This window comes from Bubalus kerabau, chromosome 8, assembly GCF_029407905.1.
Source record: "Bubalus kerabau isolate K-KA32 ecotype Philippines breed swamp buffalo chromosome 8, PCC_UOA_SB_1v2, whole genome shotgun sequence".
Lineage (NCBI taxonomy): Eukaryota > Metazoa > Chordata > Mammalia > Artiodactyla > Bovidae > Bubalus > Bubalus kerabau.
The window spans coordinates 102,175,013-102,190,652 of record NC_073631.1 but is presented as its reverse complement, the minus strand read 5'-3'; the positions used below and the strand labels follow the sequence as shown (position 1 = coordinate 102,190,652).

At 46.7% G+C, this 15,640-nt stretch overlaps 1 protein-coding gene across 2 annotated transcripts in view; it reads left to right on the top strand.

Moving 5' to 3' along the window:
* The first annotated feature begins 1,149 nt into the window (after positions 1 to 1,149).
* WDR91 (WD repeat domain 91) overlaps positions 1,150 to 15,640 on the top strand; it is a 25,648-nt gene continuing 11,157 nt past the window's right edge. Inside the window, exons 1-6 of one of the 2 annotated variants that reach the window (XM_055590984.1) lie at positions 1,150 to 1,337; positions 2,671 to 2,850; positions 3,429 to 3,636; positions 5,351 to 5,433; positions 6,417 to 6,547; positions 7,965 to 8,130. In XM_055590984.1, the coding sequence (XP_055446959.1) occupies positions 1,215 to 1,337; positions 2,671 to 2,850; positions 3,429 to 3,636; positions 5,351 to 5,433; positions 6,417 to 6,547; positions 7,965 to 8,130 (891 nt within the window). In that variant the 5' untranslated portion in view covers positions 1,150 to 1,214. The remainder of the gene's footprint in view (positions 1,338 to 2,670; positions 2,851 to 3,428; positions 3,637 to 5,350; positions 5,434 to 6,416; positions 6,548 to 7,964; positions 8,131 to 15,640) is intronic. The other variant, XM_055590985.1, reaches the window with a different exon arrangement.

Below are 15,640 nucleotides of genomic sequence, written 5' to 3'. Positions count from 1 at the left end.
AGTATAGTACAACAGCTGGCATACAGGAGCTGGCATCAAGTGAAAAGGCAAAAAATGAAGATACTGTACTGTTATACTCTATACCGTGCTGTAAAGTACACAAACCCACAACAATTTGTAGAGGATGCACACATGTGACAATGCATGCCAGACACATGGGCTAACACATGATTGGACATGTGGATACATGTTTGTATCTTTGAAAGCTTGCAACTTGAAGATTCATATGCAGGGGACTTACCGTACAGAAAGCCATACCATTAGAGAGAAGGGAACAAACGTTGCAATTTACTGATGGGCTGTTTACTGTGCTAAGCATTTTACATACATTATCTTATTACATTTTCATTATTACTCTGGAAGGTAGGTGGAAAGTGAGGCTCAAAGATATTGAATATTTCCCTGCTTATATGCACTTTATAAAAATGTCAAAAAAAAACAGTAAAAATTAGGATGTAAAAGTCCCTCGGAGTCTCACCTGGGAGAGGAAACAACTAAAAGCGATTAGTGTGTGATCTTCCTGAATTTGTAAAATGTACACAAAAGCACTCATCTCTCCCCCACTCCTTTCCTCAAGAAACTGGGATCATATTATACATTCTGTTCTGAAACTTGCCTTTTTTTTTTTTTTTCTTTTCTGGTAACAGTGTGCTTTGATTGTCTTGCGGTGTTGATAAATCTTATTAATGAAAGTAGGTTCTGGGGGGAGGTTAGAGCTCCATGATAACACACCTGGTTGTGTGATTTCACACAAGTTACTTTGCCTCTAGGACGACAGTTTCCCCCATTTGTAAAATGAGGGCAGGCAGAGCACAGAGGATTCGGCGCTGTAATGCCAACGATCAGGGCATCTCAGCCCCCAGCCCGCCTCGTGACTATCTGGGATAATCTCCAAGGTCCAGCCCTACTTGACTTGGACGGCAGCCGCCCCTTTCAATAACTCAGATGACACAGCCGCCCCCGGCGCTGCCAGTAAAACCCAGCTAAGCAGTGCTGCTTTCTTTCGCTCTTGGGTGATAGTGACGGGGGCAGCTGGGCGGGTCCGGGGGCGGGGAGGGGGCGGGGCCATAGGCGCGCGGCGCGCAATGCGTGCGCGCTGGTAGGCCGGCCTCGGCGTGACGGGCCGGTGCTCGCGCCCGGCCCCGCCCCGCGCGGACTTAGCCCCGCCCCTTCGTCCCTCACCCGGCGCAGCCCCTCGCGGCGCTGGCGCAGAGATGGCGGAGGCCGTGGAACGCACTGACGAGATGGTCCGAGAGTACCTGCTCTTCCGCGGCTTCACGCACACTCTGCGGCAGCTGGACGCCGAGATCAAGGCGGATAAGGAGAAGGGCTTCCGGGTGAGGGGCCGGCGAGCGCGGCGCGGGCAGAGGCGGCCCCGAGGGAGCCAGGAGCTGGCTGTCCCCCAGCACTGCCCTCCGGGGCGGGAGCGGCGCTGTCACCGCGCCAGGGGGATCATTGCCATCAGTGCGTCCGGTACTCGCTTGACAGATGAGGAACTGAGGCCCTGAGAGGGGACGTGACTTGTCTGAAGTTGCCAGCGAGTCAGGAGCATCGTCGAGGCCGGAGCCCAGGTGCCCTGACTCCTGGTCCAGGGCTCTGTTCTTCACCCCAGTCTCCCAGCAGGTGCCGGCCAGTCATTGGCTGGATGGGGATGAGGTTTGAGGAGCTATGGTTGGGTAGACGTTTGGGTTTGGGGAACAGAAATATCCTAAAGTCGGCTTCCAGTGGCATTGGGAGCAAAGGGGTCTGCAGCCCGTGTTGAGCTAGGTATTTGAAATGGCTTTGTCAGTGACCCATTGGCAGTTTTGCTTCACCTCTGAGGAAGACCTTGTTGTACATTTGAAAACATAACTTTGCTCAGACATGATTTTCTGTTGAGTTCTTGGAAGTTTTATGTGTGTGATTTGTGTGTATGTCTGCTGGCTTCACTTGGCGTTGGCAGGTGAGTTGAGGGAGGCAGTGACCTAGCAGCAGAACACCGGAGGGGAGTTAGGAGACCTGGGTTCTTGTCTTGCCAAAGTTAGTGGCTATTTGGTGGTGGCTAAAGCAAATCATTTCAGCTCTCTGAGCCTCAGTGTCCTGATCTGTAAATGGAGGAGGAGGGGGGAGAGGTGGTTTAGAATGGTATCAGTATTCAAAACCTGTTCCATCTTGTGTCCTCCGATATGAGTGCTCCTCACAAGGAGGGGACCCCTTTTGGCTGACACTCTCAGCAGCTGCCAGGGCTTTAGTGGTGCTTAGAGGACTTGAAGGAAACAGTATATCTAACATAAGCCTTGGAATCCTGGAATGGAGGAGGAGCATGGAGGTTGTCTCACTCCCTCTTTTTTGCTTCCTGAAATCTTAGGTCACTAAGACCAGAGAGTTGAAGTGACATTACCAAGGTGGTTGAATAAATTAGAGCCAGGTCCAGGCCCTGGACTCTGTCTGGTTCCTGGACCTGAGTGCTTTTACACCTGAAATTTCCATGCTTGCCAAAGGGTAGAAACGCATATCTAATATTAATAAAAAAAACTTGAAACCTAGTATGTTACAGTGTTTTGAAAGTTTTATAGATTGCTAACTTAAAGAAAAAAAAATGGAAGCATCCAGAAGCTGCAGCAAGAGTAAAAAAGTATTAACTCTGTGGCGTGAACAGAGAATTCCCTTTTCCATCACATCTTTCTCCAGGTGGACAAGATTGTGGACCAGCTGCAGCAATTAATGCAGGTGTATGACCTGGCTGCTCTTCGGGATTACTGGAACTACCTGGAGCGGCGGCTCTTTAGCCGCTTGGAGGACCTGTACAGACCCACCATCAACAAGCTGAAAACCAGCCTGTTCCGCTTTTATCTCGTCTACACAATCCAGGTGTTTCTGGTTCAGGGATCTCTTGGTGGAGAAAATTCTTGAATCCAGAAATAGATTTTCTTTTAATGCCTAGGGACAGCTCTTCTCTGTTACTCAGAAAGGGTGGAACAGGCACAGTGAAAATTATTTTTGACTGTTTTCCAATTTTTTTTTTCCCCTTCTCATCTGTAGATCATCTGACTTATCTTCCTCATTCCTATTTCTCCTCTTGTCTTAAGCACATTAGCCTGGGTAGTGTTTTGAAGAATATAAGAAGCTGGGTTAAAGTTTGAGTAAAAAGGTTATAACTGACTTGTGGGGTGGGGGATAGTAAATCACTTAGATTATTTGAAAATCAACTAGGAATTAATTTTTAGAGTGGCATTTAGCACTAGAGCTTTAAACAAGCTTCTTTGAAGTTACAAGGAACTTGAGAAAAGAGTGATGATTTCTTTTATGAAGAGTTCATAGATCACATTTGGTGACTTGCTCAGGAGGCCAGTATTCAAAGGCTCTCTGTGATGTGGTGATGAAGAGTCTCACCTCTGGCCTTCTTCTGTCTCTCTCCTTTCTTTGCCACCTCCTCCATGTCTTGGCAGACAAACAGAAGTGACAAGGCTCAGGAGTTCTTTGCAAAGCAGGCCTCGGAGCTCCAGAACCAGGCTGAGTGGAAGGATTGGTTTGTCCTGCCCTTCCTGCCATCCCCAGACACCAACCCCACCTTCGCCACCTACTTTTCGCGCCAGTGGGCCGACACCTTCATCGTGTCCCTGCACAACTTCCTGAGTGTCCTGTTTCAGTGCATGCATATCCTCTCAGTGGCCGGGGGGCTGGCAGCCCAGCCTGAGGCCCACCGACCACGAGATCAGCGGCTGCTGCCCTTAATGCAGCCATTTCTTCTACCAAACGCCTAAAGATCATCGTGTTGTCACGTGAGGGGGCTGGGCAGACTGTGGTTATTTTGATCTGGGAGGGTGGGAGTTGTAATTCTTAGTTCTGCTGCTGAATAGTTGACATGGGTGGGTGGGGAGACTGTCCTCGCAGTAGGGGGATAGGAGCCCTCAAGTAGGGCGGGGCCTCTCCCAGCAAGCACAGCGAAACCGGCCGGCCTCCAGAGCACCCTCTCTGCGCATGCTCCATGCCCCCACCGCCCCCCCCCGCAGGATTTCACTGGGCTTTGTTGGGGTTAGGTAGGGGGTGAAAACACTTCTAGGGCTGGAACATCCTTTCTGTGTTAGTGTCTGGGTCACTGTCTTCACAGTGACCTCAGGGTCCCTCAACTTGTCAGAGGACAGGGCAGCTTTAAGAATATGTGGAGAGATTTAGGAGTGAGAGAGGACATAAATAATTTCCAAGCCTACCTTATGTCCCCTTTTGTTGTGGAAAGCCGGGGACATCCCTCGCTCACTTGTGCTCTCTGGCAGGAACTCCCCAGGAGGAGAAGGGGGTCTGGTTCGAATGGGGCTGCCTGGTGAGTCACTGATAAGCTGGGCGTTGTGGAGGCCCACCCATCATTGCCTTTTGGTCTCTGGGAAGACCATCTTCTGGTGGAGGTAGGAAGGGAGTATCTCCTTTTGTGCTGGGGTGAGTGTGAATTACCCACGTTGGCCCTTTTTCTCCCCCTGCTGCCACTCTTCATCCTGAGGGCTTTCAGACAAAACTCGCAGGGGGCCCAGCCCAGAGGTGGTCAGGGCTTGACCCCGTGGGCCCTCCAGGGAAGCTCGCTGCCCGACTGAGGCCCTGCCGGCATAGTGCTCTTCTGGACTGAAGCTGTATGAGGTGGTTGGGAAAGACTGACACTGTGACCGCATATGCGGATCCTCCTACGTGGCTCCTAGTCTGCAGAAAGCTTGCTTCTCAGCCTGAACCTTGGCCAGGGAGAGGCTCACCCTGAGGAGGGGAAAGGCGAGCAGCCAGTCCTTCCACACAGCTGGTAGAGCAGCTGGCCATGTGCCCACAGATCCACTGGCCACTGGGCTGGCTTTTCGCTGAATGTTGCTAAAGCTTAGACTGAGTGTGAAGCCCTCAAGATAAACTCTTTACTGCTGGCATTTGGGAGAAAGCATCAGGTCTGGATGTATGTCCTCTGTGGGCTAGCCAGGCAGGTTGTCAGGTGTCCGTGAGTCTGTCTGAATGAAGTCAGGCCAGACCCAGGGTCAAGGGAGAGACTGTTCATAAAGCTGTGAGAAGCCCACAGCACATTCAAGGGTGTGTCACATTCAAGGGTGTTGCTGCCGTGTCTAGAGTGTTTGGAATGGCTTTTAATCGTTTTGCAGGCGGGCTTATTCTTTTTCTTTTAAAACATGTTTATTGAATTGTGTTATTGCAGAGTTTGTGATAGAATATATATTTTAATTGGCATTTTTCCCCAGCTTTGTTGGAATATAATTGACAATGAAACATTGTGTATATATATGTATATAAGGTATAAAACTTGAGGATTTGGTGTATGTATGCATTGTGTCATGACCACCACAGTCAAGTTGATTAAAAGGCAGGCTTATTCTTTAACTCGGTACACCGGTTCCTGTAATCCTGAACTTTGATGCGGAGTGCCAGAGGACCAACCAGGTTCAAGAAGAGAATGAAGTTCTGCGCCAGAAGGTTTGTTCTGAATGTCACTTGCTCCTTGGGAAGCACTTCTGCTTTTCATGTGTGACATTAGGCAGTGGCGGTGGAGGGTGAGTCAGTAGAGGACAGCGCTGGTCTCAGGTGGCACTGAGTCACCAGAAAGGCAGTGTTGGGAGCTGTGACAAACCTCTGAAAACCAGAGGCAGGGTTGCTGTTTTAAGTCATAGCATGAGCAATGTAGTAACAGTCGTGAACTTTTAAGAGGAAAACGACTCGATGCATGGATGTCTCTTTGCAGCTAACCTGCTTGTATATCTCTGCTTCCCATTCCCAGGCCTGTTCCACTCATCCCCACATCTGTCTTGTTTATAGCCCAGATATGATTTAATTGTTCTCAGGTTTTTCTACTTTGGTAAAAGAACGGCTCCTGGGGAAACTCACATTTGCCTTTCCATTTGCCTGAGCGTTTCTCTACCCTTGAAATTGATGCACCATCAGAAAAGGGAGGATTTTTTAGAAAAAGGAAGCTTATAAGCTGTTTCGGTTTTGGGGGTTTAACGTTCTTAGGTTTGGGCCTGTGTGTATAATTATCTTCAGGCAAAAAGTAAAAAATGCTGACCTTCATTAAAAAAAAAATTTTTTTTCCACCTGAGTTCCAAAGTCTGGTTTTGTAGATGCCCAAGAGGAAAGCAGGAGTGGGTGGAGCTAGTTTTCTCAGTGAATTCAGGAAGAAGCAAGTCAAATGGTAAAAGGGAAGCAAGTCAAATGATAAAAAGAAAAAAGAAGTAGGTTCCGTATTATCTAATGGTCTTTAGTTTTCTCACCTCCTTGTCATCAAGTCACACCAGCCTCACCTATCTTTCCTGCCTGCAGAGAATAAGATGGGCTCCCCGAGGCTGAGGGCGAGTGGCCTTTGAGTCAATGTGGTTGGGTTTTGGACGTGATGTGTCTGATCTTCCCCAGGGGAGGGAAGGCTAGCTGAGATCCCCATCTCACTCACCCCCACCTCTATGTAGCTGTTTGCACTGCAAGCCGAAATCCACCGACTGAAGAAAGAGGAGCAACAGCCAGAGGAGGAAGAGGCCTTAGTCCAGCACAAATTGCCTCCTTATGTCTCCAACATGGACCGCCTGGGGGACTCAGAACTGTGAGTGTGTGCCGTGCCCCTCCTCGCTCTGTCCCCAGCATTCTCCCTTCCTCCTGGTGATGCCTCCAAATTGCCAGGAACCTCCTGGGCGCCCACTGTTCTAGTCTGAGTTTTCTGTGTCTCTGGGCCTGACCAGAGGCAGGGGAACTACGGGCTGTGCCATGAGCTTGCACATCCAGGTGTGTGCAGCCTGGTTTAATACACGCAGCCGTTGTCGTGAAGCCCTGGGAAGTTTCTGTGCTCTGAAAGGAGCGCCTCGTGGGTGTCAAGATTGCCCACGCATTTCTCCATAGAAGTATGCTCTCGTCTCAGGGTTCGGAGTGGTAGGCAGGTTGGGAGAGAGGTATTTGAGCAGCCTTAAAAAACAGCCATTGAAAGCCAAAGACCCAGATGATGATGATAATAGCAGTGAAAGAGGCCGCAGGCACCACCGGTCCCAGGATCAGTGATGGGTGAGTCAGGATGCAAACCCAAGTAGTCAGATTCCAGACCTTCCTGTGGCCCAGTCCTGCAGCAGATGAAACTGCTCTGGTTTCTGAGCTAGTGCCTGCTGATGGAAGTAAAGTGCAAGCCAAAAATCAAACTTAAAAACTTTCAGTAGCTAGGGACGGGGGAGCCTGGTGGGCTGCCGTCTATGGGGTCGCACAGAGTAGGACACGACTGAAGCGACTTAGCAGCAGCAGCAGCAGCAGCTATCTTAAAAAAGGTAAATTTTAATGATATTTATTATTTAGCCCAGGTTTCCCTGGTGCCTCAGATGGTAAAGAATCTGTCTACAAGGTAGGAGAATCCAGGTTTGATCCCTGGGTCAGGAAGTTCCCCTGGAGAAGGGAAAGGCAACCCACTCCAGTATTCTTGCTTGGAGAATTCCGTGGACAGAGGAGCCTGGCAGGCTACAGTCTGTGAGGTCTGACACTCGTGTCAGCAGAGTCTGGCACTCGTGTCAGCAGAGTCTGACACTACTGAGCGACTTAACACTTTCAGTTTTATATAGCCCAGCTCTTTTCAAAGTATCATTTCAACGTGTAATGAATATAAAGTATTCATGAGCTATTTAACAGCTCTTTTTCATGCTAAATCCGGAATTCCAGTGTGGATTTTATGCCTGCAGCACTTCTCCATTTGGACTGACCACATCTCAGGTGGTCAACACCACATGTGGCCAGTGGGCAGTAGACAGCTCTGCTCTGAGCTGTACCACGGCCCTCAGAGCCACAGCCTTCCCCGTTGTGCCAGGTAGCTGCGAGCTCCCTTTGTGAAAGAACACCACCAAGCATTGGGCCGCCTTAAAGCCCAGATGTGCAGACCTGGCCGTGGCTGTGGTTACTAGCAGCATCCATAGCCCACACGGTGCGTGCCCCGGGGTCTCCCAGGTCCCGTCCAGGGCCGTGACCTTGTGCTGTGTCTGCTTGTCCAGAGCCATGGTGTGCAGCCAGAGGAACGCCTCCCTCTCCCAGTCGCCGCGCGTGGGCTTCCTGTCCTCGCTGCTGCCTCAGAGTAAGAAGAGCCCCTCAAGGTTGTCGCCTGCCCAGGGCCCCTCTCAGACTCAGAGCTCGGCCAAGAAGGAGTCCTTCGGCAGCCAGGTAGGTGCAGGGCCTGCCTTTCTAACTCTCGCCAGGAGGCCTCCGACACCCTACGCATCACCCACGTGGAGACTTGCCCACCCTCCCTTTGGACCTGCAGGTGGGAGGGCGGATGGTGACAGGAGGAAGTGTGCTCTGAAGGGTCCCTTCCCCTTTCTCATCATTTCCTCTAACTCACGTGTGCTTATGGCTAAAATTTGGTTATTCAAGCGTGAATTCAAGCGATTCTGGACTTTAAAAATTTTTGGTGATAGGAAGTAGTATGTAGATAAAGAGTAAAGTTGTAGATCAGTGTGGTATTTCTTTTACTACAAGTTCTTATTTTCTGATGCTACAAAGGATTTTTTTTTCTTTCATAAAAGCTTGCAAGAGAATTTCTTTTATGCCAGCATATGTCCAAAACTGACTAGTTTTCTGAGCGGAGATGGTCAGAATTCATTGCTTTCAGAAATGCTGGCCAGAGTGACGCTTTCACAGATCCAGAGTTATGCTTTATTGCTTGGGTAGGGACTGTTTCCCTCTCAAGATTTTTATTACTTGCAGATACAGTAGGTTGTCATCATCTCTGCCTCCCTCTCCTGCTGCCCTTGGGCTGAGAACAGTTGCAGGTGACACAGCAGCATGGGGCTGCCTGGGGAGACAGGGGTCTGTCCACGCTGCCACTGGGACGCCAGGGCCTTTAGCACAGCATGTGGATTTCATACTGTTCCTCAGTGCAGATGCTGAACAGGACGTGGGGGAAGAAAAAGCATGGGCTTCGGACTCAGGCAACTGTACCTTGTTTAGCATCTTTGCTCACATCTCCCCGCCTACTTGGCATGGGAATGATAAGAGCATTTACTCCCTATGGGGAGAGGTATTTGAGTTGAAATGAGAGCCCTCGGTATATGCAGTACCTGGCAGATTATGAGCTCACAATACGTTGTAGTTGTTGTAGTTGGGAAGGTTTTAGCCTGTAATAGATGATGTATGGAGTGCTACATCCCTTGAAATGTACATGAAATGATGAAATTCAGTTTCATTAACTTGAAAGAAAGCATGGAGATGGGGTCTTTGTGCTTTGGCCTGTGGCCATATCTTTACATGTTCAGGCACTAAACTGAGGGTGAAATGGGATTTGGAAATGTTTGTGAAATGGGATTGGAAATGTCTTCCTATTCAGGAGACAAAGGTAAGAATGTGTAATTTGCAGCAAACGTTCCTTACTTTACCTTTAAAATTTATTCAAACAAAGCTTCTGGCATGTTAACAGAGCAAAGGTAGCACTCTTTCCATGTCCTGGATATAGACGATAAATGTTCTCAATCTAAAAAATCCAGTGGTTGGCTCACTTGTTTTTTTTAATGATATAGTTGACTCAGCAGTGATCTTTCAGCTCCAAAAATAACTAGTATATCTGAGATTCAAGAATATCATAGAATTTAGAGTTGGAGGAAGTTTAAAGGTCATCTGGACCATAATCCTATTGGCTGGAGGGTGGGCCAGATGACCTTTAATTTGATTGATTGCCTCCTGTGCTGGGGAGCTCACTGCTTGTGTTTGGCGGGTGTGTGTGGGGGGGTTTGGCCTGTTTGAAAGTTGTTAGTTGAAGCCTCTGTGATTTTCACTCACAGATCGTAGCTTTGCCTTCAAGCTGCATAGAATAAGGCTTCTTTCTGTCTTTTCCATGCTAAACACTATGGTCATTCCTTCCTTTCTGCCCAACTATTTACCCATGTGGCGTGATTTCTAGACTCCTCACCATCCTGGTTCCCTTCTTTTGGTGGGGACATTCTAATTTTTTAACTCCCCTATATGGTTGATGGCCAAATTCGAGTTTACAATTCAGGATGCTCTCTTACCAATACCAAATGCTGTTAGTTATATGATCACTTCCTCTGATTTTAATGATATATTGCTTTTAACTCAATAGAAAATGACATTTTTTTTTTTTTAATAAGTCTGGGTCAGGAAGATCCCCTGGAGAAGGAAATGACAACCCGGTCCAGTACTTTTGCCTGGAAAACCCCTTGGACAGGGGAGCCTGGCGGACTACAGTCTATCGGGCGGGAAAAGAGTTGGATATGATGTAGTGACGAAACAACAATTGTAAGCCTCAGTTACATCAGCATTTTTCCCACTGTGATCGGCCCCTGTAACTGTTGTTGTTAGCACTGAAAAGTTTACTACATTATAGACGTAAAGTCTACAGTGATACATTCTCTGTGCTTTCACTCTGAATCTGGGGGCAAAATTTTACAAGTAGCTGTAAACCCACAGTTCCCAAGCTCTTCTGGGCTCTCTGTTATAGGAACCCCCTCAGGCGCCTCCTCAGCAGGCTCCCCCACTGCAGTGTCCCCCCATCCTCCCCTCCAGTTACAGTTTCACTCCTTCCACACCCTCTCAGTCACCTTGCGACTGCGAGGGGGAGTTATGTTATTACAGAGATAACCTCTAATTGACGGTAATGTAAAGAAAGCAAAGCGTCCACAGACTTCTGTATTTGTAACTCTTCTTAGTATCAAATTATCCTATAGCTCCCGTGACATCAGCAGGAAGAATGCTGCCCCTGGGGCTGTTTCCATGGATCTCAGCAGGATGGGGAAAAGGGAGTCCTCCTCCCCATCTTTCATTCTGTAATTTCTCTGTTACTTGGGCCTGTCTTCTGGGTGGCTTTTTTTTTGCCTCAGGTGAGGCCAAACTACTGGAACTTGTTTTCTGTTCCACTTGGACGATTGCCTGGTAAGTCTAGTCAGGCCACTGAAAATTAATTTAGATCCTTCTCTGGAGTGAGAGGAGAGAAGGTCAGATGATAAAGCAGGATAAAGATACCTCTCTTGAACTGTAGGAGACAGGTAGATTACGATAGATTGGGACAATATAATTTGGACTGTTGGAATGTTACATGAATCCAGTAGTGAAGATTTTTATCAAGTTTGCTCTTAAAACAAAATAAAACTTTGAATTACTGGATGTGTCCTGGTGAACATTTACTTAAGTCATATGCCTTTGTAGCTGGACACAGGTTTACTTTACCTACTTATTTAGGTGTTTGGTGGATAGCTGCACTCATCAGCTTTTAGTGTGCTATTGTTTTTTGTTGATGTTTCCCCTTCTTTTGTATGGGGATTCCCTTGTGGCTCAGCCGATTATCTTAGATACAGTTTAAAGAGAAGCTCTAAGTAGGATCTGCTAGGTCACGTTTAGGTCTATAGCTCTCTTGGTATAAATTACCCTATCATTATAAAGATAGTTTTTCTTATTTATATGTTAACACCTATTTGAATTTTCATTTTGGAGTACTTTCCAGCCTGTAATACACTGGAAAGCTTCCTTGCCATCTTGACTCAAGATGGAAGCATTGCTTTTGTTCTTCTTAATGTTGTAACATACTTGCTGGGGAAGTGTTACAAGTGCTTTTTGTGTCCCCTGGAGGAATTTGAAGTCTATTTTAAGCCCCTCTATTCCATCCATTTGGGCCAATTGAATTGGGTACTCTTAACACCACCTGTTCGGAGAGAAGGCAATGGCACTCCACTCCAGTACTCTTGCCTGGAAAATCCCATGGACGGAGGAGCCTGGTAGGCAGCAGTCCATGGGGTCGCGGAGAGTCAGACACGACTGAGCGACTTCACTTTCACTTTTCACTTTCATGCATTGGAGAAGGAAATGGCAACCCACTCCAGTGTTCTTGCCTGGAGAATCCCAGGAACCGGGGAGCCTGGTGGGCTGCCGTCTATGGGGTCGCACAGAGTCGGACACGACTGAAGCGACTTAGCAGCAGCAGCAGCAGCACCACCACCTGTTAGAGGAAAAGACGCCGTGTATCAGGTGTAGCAGGTGAGTAAGGACAGACAAGCATTCCACCAAGTGCCTGTGCCTGTTCTGCAGCCTTTTCCACCTTTGGCCCCAAAGTGGGATTCCCCTGTAGTCTATGTACTTTCCCGGGGCATGCACGCAGTAGTAAATGGATGCTTTTCCCTTTTCTTCTCAAGTATCCAGTATAAAGATTTCTTGGTCAGGCTGATAAGTCTGAATCATAGTTGTGCCAGGCTAGTTTGCTTGCCAGGATCCCACTATTTTGAAAAACAGCTGTCAACCCAGGAAACTGATCTTCCTCCTCTCAGCACTGTTTTTGTAGCTAGCTGTGGGGTTCCCATTGCCACCTTTGTGGTCCAGAAAACATGGCCTTTACTGCCAGCTCTTTTATCTTTTCTATCAGAATGGTAGAGCCTTTGGAGATGTGTTTTGGAATTCATTTCTAGTTTTATTGAGTCCTGTTTTTTTTCTTAGTAAATCAAGCTAAAGGTGTGTCTATTTTGTTTGACTTTCAAAACACCAGCTCCTGGTTTCAATGATCATTTCTATTGACTCTTTTTTTTTTTTTTTAAGATTTATTTATTTATTTTTATTTTTGGTTTTGCTGGGCTTCATTGCTGCACATGGGCTTTCTCTGGTTGCAGAGAGCGGAGGCTTCTCTTCTTTCGGGGCACGTGCTCTCGGCTTGTGGGCTTCAGTCACTGGGGCTCATGGGCTCTACAGTGCAGGCTCAGCAGTTGTGACGCACAGGATTACTTGCTCCATGGCACGTGGGATTTTCCTGGACCCAGGATCGAATCCATGTCCCCTGTATTGGCAGGCAGATTCTTAACCACTAGACCACCAGCGAAGCCGTCTATTGACTTGTTAATCTATTTCTTTGTTTTCCTTTTTGATCATTGTTATTTCCTTCCTTCTGTTAACTTTGGGCTTTGTGTATTCTTCTTTTTCTAGTTTCTTGAGGTGTACAGTTAAGTTGTTTACTTGAAATCTTTCTTTCTTCCTAATGCAGGTGTTTATTATTAGAAACTTCCCTTTTAGAATCAGTTTTGCATAGGTTTTGGTATATTGTGTTTCCATTTTTACTTGTCTGAAGACATTTTTTGATTTATCTTTTGGTTTCTTCTGTGACTCATTGGTTGTTCAGGAGCGTGTTGTTCAGTCTCCATATATTTATGAACTTTTTAGTTCTATTCTTATAATAGACTTCTAGTTTCATCCATTGTGATGCTTGCTATGACTTTAATCTCCTTACATTTAGTAAGGCTTACATTTATTAACATACGATCTATTCTGGAGAATGTTACGTGTGTGCTTGAGGGTGGCATGTTCCATAAATGTTTATTAAGTTTACTGGGTCTAATGTGCAGGTTAAGGCCACTGTGCCCCTAGTGATTTTCTGTCTGGATGATCTCTTCATTGGTGAAAGTAGGCTATTGAAGCCTCTACTATTATTGTATTGCTGCCTATTTCTCCCTTCAGGTCAGTTAATATTTGCTTTATATATGAGGTGCTCTGATGTCAGGTGCATAAATATTTGCAAATATGATGTCCTCTTGTTGAAATGACCCTTTTGTCATTATAAAATGGCCTTCTTTGTCTCTTATTTCAGTCTTTGGCCTAAAGTCTCTTGTCTGGTATAGTATAGCCTATAGGGGTTTTCCAGGTGGCACAGTGGTAAAGAAATCTGCCTGCCAATGCAGGAGAGGCAGGAGACACAGGTTTGATCCCTGGCTTGGGAAGATCTCCATAAGGAGGAAATGGCAACCCACTGCAGAATTCTTGCCTGGAAAATTCCATGGACAGAGGGGCCTGGCAGGCTACAGTCCATATGGTCGTAAAGAGTTGGACATGACTGAGCAACTGAGCACGTTATAGCCTCCCCTGTGAAGTTCCTTAGTCTGAGAAGTTTGCCTTCTGGATCAGTCAGAAGGAATAAACACATGTGTGTAATGAAGGTTGGCAGCCTTGGATCACCTGCTAGGGAGTGAACCACCCCCCACTCCACCACCCACCCTGGACCATGTGAGGGAACATGGTTCACTCAGGACCACATGTTACTTTTGGGAAGGTAAGAGAAGTCATCTTCCACTTTCTAAGACGAAGGAACCTGTCCAGTGCTCCTTGGACCATGGGATGCTTCTCCAGAACAGCCAGACGCACTGAGAGAGGGGCCTTTCTTGGTTGTTAATTAGATTCCAGGATTATGACATTCCTTCTTCTCTTTTCTATTCAGTGTCACTTTCTTTCATGTGCTTCCATCATGGTTTTGCTTTCTTCAGGTTTTTCAGAGCATGGGGCCACTGTCAGATCTGGGTGTGAATTACAGTTCTGTTGAGTTTTCCCTGTGTAGAAGAAGAAATTTAACCTCTCTACACAACTGCTCCCCATCTTAAAATAATGCCTTATCTTTAAGGGAATGTTTGTAAGATTCTTAGCGTGGTACCTTACATATGGTAAATGCTCAGTGAGTAATATATATTGACATTATTGTTATTGATTTTCTTCTTAGTTTATTTTTTAAAAAATTTTGACTAAGAAATTTACTGTTCCCCAAATAAGTCAGAATTCAGAGATCAAGCATTCTAGAGAAACTATCTGTGACAATCACAAGTACCTGGAGGTGTAATAAACACCTTCAGGTACCACTGGAGGTCACTTCAGTCAGAAAAACAAAACTAACCAACCCTGTGTATGTCAGCCACAGTTAGGCTCCAGGTAAACTAATAGCCTTTAAAATTTCCTTTCTTAACTGTTCATATGACCTCAGGGTCCCAGGGAATCTGTGTCAATCATTTAAAGTTGTTTGGTGTTAACATAAAATATAACAAGTAGAAGAACTAAAAGGCCACATGTAGACTTTGCTTGAATTTATTCTCTTTACTTAGGACTTATGTACAAATGATTTGTGAGTATGTTGGTCTCAAACTGAGTGGCTGTTGGTATCTATATCCCTTTGCTAAGAGTGTAAAAAAAAAAAAAAAAAAAGGAGAGGAGGTAGGAGTGTGAGCATCACAATTTGTGGGAATAAGATTAGAAAAAGAGAACCCAGCCAGATCATCTGGAAAGGTGATTAGGTGGCAGCCCCTTTTTAAAAAGCTCTAGATTAGAAATCTTCAGTCTCTATGGGAGTGGGGTGGGGATTATATACTCCGTTGTGTCCAACTCTTTGTGGTCTCATGACTGCAGCTCGCCAGACTCCTCTGTCCATGGGGTTCTCCAGGCAAGAATACTGGAGTGGGTTGCCATGCCCTCCTCCAGGGCATCTTCCTGACCCAGGAATTGAACCCATGTCTCTTGTGTCTCTTGTATTGGCAGGCAGCTTCTTTACCACTAGTGCCACTTGGGAAGCCCCAGTTAGTTGCTCAGTTGTGTCTGACTCTTTGCGATCCCATGGACTGGAATTCTCCAGGCAAGAATACTGGAGTGGGTAGCCGTTCCCTTCTTCAGGGGATCTTCCTGACCTAAGGATCCAACCCGAGTCTCCTGCATTGCAGGCAGATTCCTTACTGTCTGAGTCACCAGGAAAGCCTGGGGTGGGAATTAACTGAGTTCATTTGCTGTAACATTGGTTGACTTTGTCTTGTTGCTATCAAAAGGAGCCAGAAGATGCCACTTTCTCTCTTGTCCAGTTTATCCTGCCCCAAAGTCCTTGAGTTTCCAACTATTTCTGTTAAAAGACTTTCTGGTTGCCCAGTAATCATTTCCAAAT